The sequence below is a fragment of the Oxyura jamaicensis genome (assembly GCF_011077185.1).
Source record: "Oxyura jamaicensis isolate SHBP4307 breed ruddy duck chromosome 26 unlocalized genomic scaffold, BPBGC_Ojam_1.0 oxy26_random_OJ71358, whole genome shotgun sequence".
Classification (NCBI taxonomy): domain Eukaryota; kingdom Metazoa; phylum Chordata; class Aves; order Anseriformes; family Anatidae; genus Oxyura; species Oxyura jamaicensis.
Window position 1 is genome coordinate 5,730 of NW_023304739.1, and position 9,247 is coordinate 14,976.

The 9,247-nt window shown below is 65.4% G+C and overlaps 2 protein-coding genes across 2 annotated transcripts; one reads left to right on the forward strand and one right to left on the reverse strand.

The window, feature by feature from the left end:
• The first annotated feature begins 573 nt into the window (after positions 1–573).
• Positions 574–2,122, forward strand: RHOC (ras homolog family member C). The gene is made up of 4 exons (XM_035312985.1): positions 574–766; positions 1,101–1,221; positions 1,500–1,630; positions 1,853–2,122. The coding sequence occupies exons 1-4, from the start codon at positions 611–613 to the stop codon at positions 2,024–2,026; spliced, it is 582 nt and encodes a 193-aa protein (XP_035168876.1). The 5' UTR covers positions 574–610; the 3' UTR covers positions 2,027–2,122.
• Positions 2,123–2,701: 579 nt separating this feature from the next.
• On the reverse strand, positions 2,702–9,154 carry MOV10 (Mov10 RISC complex RNA helicase). The gene is made up of 21 exons (XM_035312984.1): positions 8,953–9,154; positions 8,094–8,190; positions 7,817–7,947; positions 7,487–7,725; positions 7,166–7,406; positions 6,803–6,925; positions 6,534–6,687; positions 6,270–6,424; positions 5,954–6,130; positions 5,710–5,857; positions 5,462–5,623; positions 5,268–5,371; positions 4,983–5,080; positions 4,774–4,893; positions 4,594–4,696; positions 4,244–4,367; positions 3,974–4,165; positions 3,820–3,894; positions 3,601–3,726; positions 3,372–3,460; positions 2,702–3,286 (listed from the first exon to the last, which is right to left on the reverse strand). The coding sequence occupies exons 1-21, from the start codon at positions 9,084–9,086 to the stop codon at positions 3,172–3,174; spliced, it is 2,907 nt and encodes a 968-aa protein (XP_035168875.1). The 5' UTR covers positions 9,087–9,154; the 3' UTR covers positions 2,702–3,171.
• Between the last annotated feature and the right edge of the window lie 93 nt (positions 9,155–9,247).

Genomic DNA, 9,247 nt, shown 5'->3' on the forward strand with positions numbered 1-9,247 from the left:
CACAGGTCAGGCTTGCTCAGGGCCCCGAAAGCTCAGCTTGGTGCGCTCCTGCCACTGAGCTGATTATTTCAGAGCCAGTGAGCATGCCCGGGTGACACCCTGAAGAATTTATAATCTGAAAATAAAGCCAGAGGGTGTGTGCGACTGAGGTCACCACACAGCCCGTGTGCCTGGGCTGGTGGCATAGCGAGAAAACTCAGCTGGGGGATCTGGTGGCCGGGGCTGGGCAGCTGTTCTCTGCAGCGTTACGGGCTGGAAGACGCTCGTCTTGGTAAGGCAGAGCTGGCGTTTTTGCAGGGGGTCCACACATGCAGCCTCTGCACCGCTCGTGGCGGCTGGGCCATTGCACGCAGCGCTCCTTGCAGTGCTGGGTGTAAATGCGGGGCTGCTTCCAGCTGCACTGCTCCCTGCAGTGTCTGTGGGCTGCTGTCCTGCTGCCTGCCCCCTGCCCTGGAAGCTGCCCACACCGAGGTGCGCTGTCGTGCACGGCCCTGCGCTCTCTGGGGCAGCTGCACAAGAGACCCTGGGGTGTCGGGGCCAGGAGGAACCAGGTGTGCGGGCTGCCCGTGGCTGTGGCCCTGCTCACCTGTCCCCTCCTGTTCCTGCAGCGATGGCAGCCATCAGGAAGAAACTGGTGATTGTGGGAGACGGTGCCTGCGGGAAGACGTGCCTGCTGATCGTGTTCAGCAAGGACCAGTTCCCCGAGGTCTATGTGCCAACGGTATTCGAGAACTACATTGCTGACATCGAGGTCGACGGGAAGCAGGTGAGGGCTGTGGCTGGGCACCAGAGCTGGCCCCATCCCCCTGTTCCCATGGCTCTGCAGAGTGGTGGTGAAGGAGCTCTAGGGATGGTGTGCCCTAGCGCACTGCCACCATCCAGCGTTGCAGCGTGGTGAGGTTCGGGCGGCTCCGATGCTCCCTGCACCGGCAGTGCTCAGGAGGGAGCCCTGCGGCTCCTGGGTTTCTGGGTCACCCTGATCCTGCCCCAGTTTGAGAAGGACCCTGGTTATAGCCGAAGGAGATAAAGTGCTGCTCGAGGCCCAGTGAGCCTGCCTGCGGCGTCTGCGAGCTGCTGAGCCATGTCCCTCTGCCCCGCAGGTGGAGCTGGCGCTGTGGGACACGGCAGGACAGGAGGACTATGACAGACTGCGGCCCCTCTCATACCCAGACACGGATGTTATTCTCATGTGCTTTTCTATCGACAGCCCGGATAGCCTAGGTAGGGTCCAGGGAAAGAGGGGGAACCTGGGGTCCTGCAGAGCTGGGTGCTGCTGGCTGAGCCCCTGCTGCCACCCTGAGCTCCAGTGAGACCCCGTGCTATTGTGTTTGGGGGTGCCAGGTCTCCTCATTGCACCCCCTGGCTTTATGTGCTCTCTGAGAAGATGCTGGGAACACACAAGGTTGGGGAGCTTGGGGAGGGGCACAGCCTGGGCTGGGACTGCAGTGCTGCGCACCCCGACGCCCCTTGGCTCAGCGGTTGCACGCCGCCTCCTGCAGAGAACATCCCGGAGAAGTGGACCCCGGAGGTCAAGCACTTCTGCCCCAACGTGCCCATCATCCTGGTGGGGAACAAGAAGGACCTGCGGAACGACGAGCACACGCGGCGGGAGCTGGCGAAGATGAAGCAGGTAGGGAATGCGCTGGGGCTGGGCACATGGCCGTCGGGGGGTCCTGGCTTGGCGTTGTGTGAGGGGCTGGGGCCTGGGGGCCCCTCTCCTCGTGCCACCCCCCCAGGGTTCCCTCTTGCAGCACCTGGTCCAGGTGCTGGGGGGATGCCCCACAGGCTGTCGCTGTGCTTCTCGCTGCTGTCGTCGGGTGGTGTTCCCAAGCCTTTTTTTGATTCCATGTAGGAGCCCGTGAAGCCAGAGGAGGGAAGAGACATGGCCAACCGCATCAACGCCTTCGGCTACCTCGAGTGCTCGGCCAAGACGAAGGAGGGTGTGCGGGAGGTCTTCGAGATGGCTACCCGCGCAGGGCTGCAGGTCAGGAAGAACAAGAAGCGCAGGGGCTGCCCGCTGCTGTGAGCAGCCGGCCGGCGAGGCGGGCACTGCCCCGAGCAGCATTCAGACACCGCAGCGGAGCTCGTCCCGCCTGCAGCTGCCCCGGACCCTCCTCCTGAGAGCTGCCCCAGGTATGCAGGCATCCCTGTGCCCTGCTGGGGGGGGCAATGCCTTCAGTCCCTGCCGCTCCCTGCGGGCAGCACGCTACATTCGGGCAGCTCTGTGTTGCCCCATTTTACACTGATCCCCCTGGTTTCGCCTGTGCCATGCACTGGGCAGGGCTCGCGGCCCGGGGGCTGCTGGCCACCCCCCACGACTTGTGGCCACAGTCTGCTCGGATCCCGGCCTTCTGCCCCTGCCTGTGTGTGGGACGGCGCCCACTGGGGTTTTATAGGCACTTGCCCGGGGCAGCTTTCAGCCCTGTCTGGGCACAGCCGCGCTGCGAGGAGCCGGGCCAGGCCATTGCCAGAAGCACTCCCTGGGCCCGGTGCTGGGGCAGGGCCTCGTCCAGCCGCCTCTGAGGCTGAATCACTACGGACTTAGCACCAGTAAACTGAACTGTGTAATTGGGATAATAAATGCAAACTGTTATTTCAGTAACTGCAGTGCTGCTTCCATGGCCTCCTTCAGGCTGTCCTTCCTGGCCCTGGGCTGGGCTTGGTCTGTGCCCCTTGTGCCCCCCAGGACTGACACCAACTCTGTTTTCTCTAACTGTTTATTCAGGGAAACAAGTTCGTGTGCCTGCACACCACCCAGCTTGAGGGCCAGGTGAGAGCAGTCAAAGGCAATTGGCTTTCTTTGGCTGTATCAAAAATGGATTAAAATAAAATAAAATTGGTCCCGCTCTGCAAGGGGGGGGGGGTCTCTGCCCTGCGGTCTGGGTCAGGCTCTCAGCTGGCGGCTGCAGTCACCTCTCCCCTGCCACAGGGACCCCGGGCAGGGCCCAGCACGCACGCGGCTCCGCAGGGATGTGCAGGGTGCCTGGGCGGTGCCAGGGGTCATGGTGGGGGGGAGGAGGAGGCTGCTGCAGCCAGGGGTGAGGTCAGGGTTGCTGGAGCTCCGCTGGGCTGTTCCTGCTGAGGGGGGGTTCCTGCAGGGAAGCCCCACGGGTCAGGAGCGTGGGGAGCTCCTGAAGGAGGGCCCGCACGGAGCCCGTGGGTACCTGACTGCTAAGTGCTGAGGTGCAGAGAGCTGAGGTGGGCCGTGAGGCTGTCCTCCTCGGGGGTCTCCTCCTCATAGGGGTAACCCGTGTAGCCGCCCTCCTCCTTGCAGTACCTGAGGAACCTGGCGGGCACAGCAAGGGGTGAGCACAGCCACAGGCCCTGCCCTGGCCCTGAGCAGCGGCACCAGGGGGCAGCTGGAGGCTCACCTGTGCCAGTAGGGGTCCTTGCTGAGGATGGTCGGGTTGCCCACCACTATTAACAGAGCCTTGGCCCTGGTGATGGCCACGTTGAGTCTCTGGACAAGGGAACAAGAGCAAGGGCTTCACCCTGCAGCAGCACCTCCTGGTACCGGGCTCCAGGGCCACATCCTGCACCTGCAGCAGCTCTGTCTGCAGGCAGTGGGGAGCCGAGGGGGCTGCTCAGGGGATGCCATACCTTGGGGTTCTTGAGGAAGCCCAGGTTGAAGGTCTGGTCGAGTTGGAAGTACTCGCTGCAACTGCGCACGGTGGAGATGAGGATGACACGGCGCTCCTGGCCCTGGAACTCCTCCACGGAGCCCACCTGGGGCAGATGGGGGTGAGCGGCTGCTGGGGCACCGCTGCCTCCCCCAGCTGAACACCCCCGCCCCCAGGCTGAGCTGCACTGGGGCTGTACCTTCAGCTTCCTGATGTCCGGCAGTGCCTTCAGGACGGGGTCGTGGGTGGTAATGGCTTTCTGGATTTTCTCCACCTGCAGGGAGGCATGCAGCATGCTGCAGCAGCACTCTGTGGGGGGGCTGCGCCACCCCCCGCTTCCGCCTGCCCCTCACCTGCTTCCTGTAGGGAGAGATGATGCCGATCTCCTTGGGCGAGATGGTGGGGCAGCCCCGCTTGCCCTGGCTCTGCAGCAGTTTCTTGAGGTATTGGACCAGGATCTCGATCTCAGCCGTGTTGAAGAAAGAGGGGCTCTTGCCTTCTCTCTGGTCTTCCCCACAGACCCCGTGGAAGATGATGGGGAAGCCCTGGGGGCACAGAGAGTTGGGGTCAGCTGGGCTGAAGCTCAGGGGCTTCTCCCAGCCCCTGCCCTGGTGCACCCTTACTTTTTTCGGAAGCTCCTCCCAGGCACAGTAGAAATTGCGAATATCAAACTCGTCACCCTCGCAGGCCTTCAGCTCGCTGTCGTAGAAGAGCTCGTTGGGGATCCTGAGGATGGCCTCGTGGGACCTGGGAGAGGTGGGATGAGTGCACAGGGGGTGGCCCCGATGCTCTCCCTGGGCACTGTGGGGCCAGGGCCATGGGTTTGCCCCATCTACTGCACAGGCTGGGGCACCGCGAGGCTCAGGGGCACCCATGGGAAGAGGAGCTGGAGCGCGGGGCGCACGCACGCATCCTGCGCTGAGCTGTGCGCTGCAGCAGCCCCGTCCCAGCCCCGCGCTCGCCCTGTCCCCACCTGTAGTTCCAGAGCAGTTTGGTGACGAACTGCGGGTTGTAGCCATCGCTCGACTTCTCGTACAGTGTGTTGTGCAGCATCAGCCTCTCCAGCAGCGAGGTGCCTGTGCACAGCCAGACCCGTGGCTCCCCGCCGTGCCGCTCGGGCACCGGCATCGCTCCTGCCCCTGCCCTCACTCACCCAAGCCGTGCTGCGTGGCCAGCGGTGACCTCAGGACAGGTCCCAGCTGCTGGGGATCTCCTGCCAGCACCAACTGCCCCCCATTGGGATTGTTCTCCTGGTCCATGGCAGTCAGGAGGCCTGGGCAGAGGGAGCTCAGCTCTGGGTGCGGGGTGGGGAAGGGAGGGGGGGAACCTGGGGGCCATGATGCTGACCCCGGAGGCACTCACCAGCAATAGCGACCACGCTCTCTGGCTCTACTGCATGGCCACACTCATCAATGAAGACATGGGAGAAATACTTTGGGGGAAAGTTGGCCGATGCCAGCCTGGGGAAAGGCAGCGTGAGGCTGCGTGAGTGGTTCTGCCTGCCTGACCAGCCTTCCTCCCCTCACCATCACCATCACCCTCCCCGGGGCTGCCCAGCTTTTCTGCATCCCCCCTTGTTGCACCCCAGCAGGGAAGCCCCTCATGGCCCAGGCAGAAGGCAGCCCCTGGGGCTGTGAGGTTTCTGACCTTCCCGCTGTCACCAGCGTGGTGATGATGATCCGGTAGCGCCCCAGGAACGCCTTGCTGGGGTACACGTAGCAGTCCTGCTCGTCGTCCCAGTTACAGCAGGGCTGGAACAGGGGGTTAGATGGGAGCCCCTTCCCTTGGGGCTGCCAGCCCGGCCACGCCGGGGGGTGCTGGGCAGAGGGGCATGGACCTACCCTGATTTCTGTAGGCACCTCCCGGTAGCTCCTGGAGCTGGCCATGATCCTGTAGATGTAGCGGGGGGCGATGTCTGTGATGAGGCGCTGGCACAGCAGGTCAGCAGCGCTGTTGGAAGGGGCACAGGCCAAGATCCGGGCATCCCCGAAGCACGCCCACACCTAGGTGGGGAGGAGGGGGTGAAGGCACTGAGCCCCACGGGGCCGGCAGCGATGCCATGAGCTGGCCCTGGGTCCTGGCCACTCACCTGCTTGATGGCCTCCACCAGGGTGACTGTCTTGCCAGTCCCAGGAGGCCCAAAGATGAGGTATGGGGCCGGCCTGGACATCCCTGTCACTATGTGTGTCACGGCTCTGCACTGCTCCTCGTTCGTCTGCAGCTTGCGGTCATACCAGCTGTGGGAGCAGAGGCTGAGCGTGTTGGGTCCCCATTCCCCCGTCCCGTCCCATCCTGTCCCCATGGGGCAGCTGGCCCCAGGCACAGGGACTCACCGGGGCTGGTAGTTGCCCGTGAAGAGAGACCTATTGCAGGAGGCAGAGGGGAAGAGGAGGCTGGCCAAACCCTGCTGCATGGACAGGGCTGCAGCCCGGTGCTGGACTTGCAGCGGCAGGCGGCTGAAGGTGAAGGTCACGTCGAACTTCAGCTGATTCACAAACTTCTTCATTAGCCTGGAAGGAGCAGTTTGAGCCGGGCTCAGGGGATGCTGCCCCACGGCCTCTCCTGCCCTTCCCCACCCACGCCCGGCCTTTGGTGCCGAGCAGGGCTGCCGGGGCCCCGCCAGCCCAGCTGGGAACAGACACCACTCACTTGGAGGAGAAGCCCAGCCTGACCTTCTCCAGCTCCACGTCATGCACGTAGCCCTTGTACTGGGTGAGCGGCGAGCTGTCCCGCTCGCTGCTCAGGCTGACAAAGAGGTGGTCACCCCTCAGCACGGATGGGCGGTTCTCAGCCACGCCAGGCACCTGCACCAAACGGCCAGCGTGATGCCAGCGTGCTGCCAGGGCCACCCCGAGCCCCTGGGGCTGCCTGGCCAGGCGGACCCCTCCTGCTGCAGCAGCTATCCCTACTCACGTTGAGAACCAGCAGTGACCTTTCCTGCACCATGGTCACCTCCTGCATGTCGTAGCGGCGGATGTCCACCTCCATCTGGATCTCCTCCAGGTGCAGCAGCAGCTGGAACTTCTGCTGGTAGTTCTCAGCCTGCAGCGGTGCCTCCAGCAGTGACCTGGGGGCCAGTGCAGGGGACGTCACCGTGCCCCATGTGGCCCCGTAGGACGCAGGGGCAGCAGAGGGGACATGCACAGTCCAGGGAGGCATTGCCCCTGCCCATTGGCACTCACTGCATCTTAGCCCAGCTGGAGGCAGGGTCGGTCTTGGGTCCGAGCTTGATTGTCTCCTTGAGGCTCTTTGGGTACGGGTAGGTGCTCAGTGGGATTTCTTTCTCCATCTCATTTTTCAGGGAGCTGGGTGGAGGAGAGAGAGGTGCTTTGGGGACAGCCAGGCTGGGTTCCCGCCAGGGCTGTGACCACCCGTGGCCATGGCAAGTCACCAGCACTGTCCCCAACCACCTCCTGGGGAGGAAACACCATCACAGACAGCCCAGGTGCTGGAAAGCCGGGTCCCTATGAGCTGAGCCTTGCCCCAGCCAGGGGAAGAGCCAGGGCCCACCATGTGGGATGACAGCAGGCAGCCCCACCACGTACCTGCTGGGGGGCACACCCTCCTCAGTGATGACCGTGACGGGGCGCTGGAGGTTGGCCTGGTAAGGCTCAAAGGACGACGAGGGCCCCAGCTCCTTGGCCAGCTGGCTCTGAGCGATGGCAGCAACGGAGCGCCCGATGCTGAAGGACTCGCCTGGCTCCTTGGTGAAGTCGAACACCACCACGGCACGGAAGAACCCATTGTACCTGGTCAGGCACCGTACCTGGATGGGGTACGTGCTGCCTGCAAGCAGGGTAGAGCTGGGGACTGGCATCCTGCATCCCCTCCCGGGGCCGCACACCGAGCAGGGGCTGGGGCTGTACCTGGGTGCAGCAGCAGGGGCTGGCCCTGCGTCGCCCCTTGCTCGTCCAGGAAGGAGAGCTCCCGCACACAGCGGAGAGGCTGGCAACGACACAGCGTCACGGCCTCTGTGCCCCGGTTCTTCACCTGGATGGTGACTGTCCGGGGCTGGCCAAGTGTCACATCAAAGCGGATTTGCCCGTTGGCCCGGTCATGTTCTGAGACGATCTCTACCCCGTGCTTCCCACGGATGAACTCGGCCCTATGAGAAGAGTGGAGTCAGGCTTCCCTGACTGGGGCAGGGGTACCCAGGTCCCCCTGGGCAGCCATGGGCAGGGTGCCGGGGGTCCTACCACTTCTTGGCACGGTTCAGTGGCACTTGCGGACCGGAGCTGGGCTGCTGGCCTGAGGCAGCGGGTGCAGACGTCTCTACATTTGTTCTGGGTCTGCGATACTGGTCTGCCACCACCACTCGCTTCTTCCCCTGCGAGGAGCAGTGAGCATCAGCGTGGCCCCGGGCACAGGCTCTCAGTGCATGCCCGGGTCCTGCCGGGGGCTGGGGGCTCCTGCAGAGCCCATCCCTAGGGCTGCGGGAGCTGCTGCATGGCCCCATCCCAGGCCCTCCCTCACCTTCTTGAAGTGCACGGACTCCCCGTGCACCTGAGCCTGGTGGGTCACCCTCAGGGCATACAAGATGCAAGAGAAATTGGGCATCTTTGTGTCAGTCCTGCACATAAAAGAGAAAGACAGAAGGTTTCTAGTGGGGGGGAGAAAAGCTGGGGACTGGGGAGCTGCAGGGTGGGAGGCGGTGAAGCCGGGCCCCTCACCCCAGACATTCTCTCTGCTCTGGGGGACAGAGGAAGAGGGAAAAGGAACGGGGCTTTTCCACTGGCCCCACAGATGTAGCAAACCCTCCATCCCTGCAAGCTGCTCCTGCAGCACCGAGCTGTGCCACGACACCACACCGCTTCCTGGCCCCTGCGGCCCCTGTCGGTGCACAGGCGACCCCGTCCCCGGATCCCCGGCAGCGGGGGCTGCCCAGGGGGCACCTACGTGGACGGGGGGGGTGCTCCCGGCTGCGGTGCCCCCCGCAGCTCCTCCCGCAGCGCAGCGCGCCCCCAGCCGAGCCCCGGCTGTGCCGCTGGGTAACGGCGGGGACGTTGCCCCGGGGCCAGCGGGCGAGGAGGGGGCGTGCGGGCGGCGGTGCCGCGGCCGTGCTCGGGGAGCTGCTGAGGGTCCCCGCAGCCGGGATCGTCCCGGCACGGCTGAGGGGAGTCGGAGAGGCGCGGGGGCACGGGGCCGGTGTCCGGAACGGCCCCTGTCGCGCCCGGGGGGAGCGGCCGCCCGGCAGAGCCGCCCCGGTTGCTCCCGGAGCCGAGCCCCGGCGCTTTGGGGTTTCTGGCTCCGGGCGCTCCCCCGGGGCAGCGCTCGCGGCTCCGTTCGGCCCGGTGGGGGACGGGGCGAGCCCTCGGGGGGCCCCGCTGCTCACCTGGCGCGGAACTCGCCGCCGTAGATGGTGCGCAGCGCGTCCCGGCGGCTCTCCTGCTCGCGGCCCGTGTCCCGCAGGAACTGCACGAACTGCTCCCCGCACCGCCTCGCCTCCGCCACGCTGAACCGCGGCATGGCCGAGCCGAGCCGGGACGTGCCGGGCAGGGGCTGGCTCCGCACGGAGAAACGAAAGCGAAAGGGGCCGAGCGCCCCGCAGGCCCGCCCGCCCGGGGCCGGGGCCGGGCCGTGGGGGCGCTGCCCCCGCCCGGGGCCGCTCCGCCGCCCCCCGGGCCCTG

Excerpts from the sequence above, each read along its gene's own strand:
- RHOC (XM_035312985.1), top strand. The coding sequence starts at position 611 with ATGGCAGCCATCAGGAAGAAACTGGTGATTGTGGGAGACGGTGCCTGC. Across the intron at positions 767-1,100 it reads TCGAGGTCGACGGGAAGCAG|GTGGAGCTGGCGCTGTGGGA; the intron begins GTGAGGGCTGTG and ends TCTGCCCCGCAG. Across the intron at positions 1,222-1,499 it reads CGACAGCCCGGATAGCCTAG|AGAACATCCCGGAGAAGTGG; the intron begins GTAGGGTCCAGG and ends CGCCTCCTGCAG.
- MOV10 (XM_035312984.1), bottom strand. The coding sequence starts at position 9,086 with ATGCCGCGGTTCAGCGTGGCGGAGGCGAGGCGGTGCGGGGAGCAGTTC. Across the intron at positions 8,191-8,952 it reads GGCGGCGAGTTCCGCGCCAG|GACTGACACAAAGATGCCCA; the intron begins GTGAGCAGCGGG and ends TTTTATGTGCAG. Across the intron at positions 5,372-5,461 it reads AGGTGCCTACAGAAATCAGG|CCCTGCTGTAACTGGGACGA; the intron begins GTAGGTCCATGC and ends CCCCTGTTCCAG.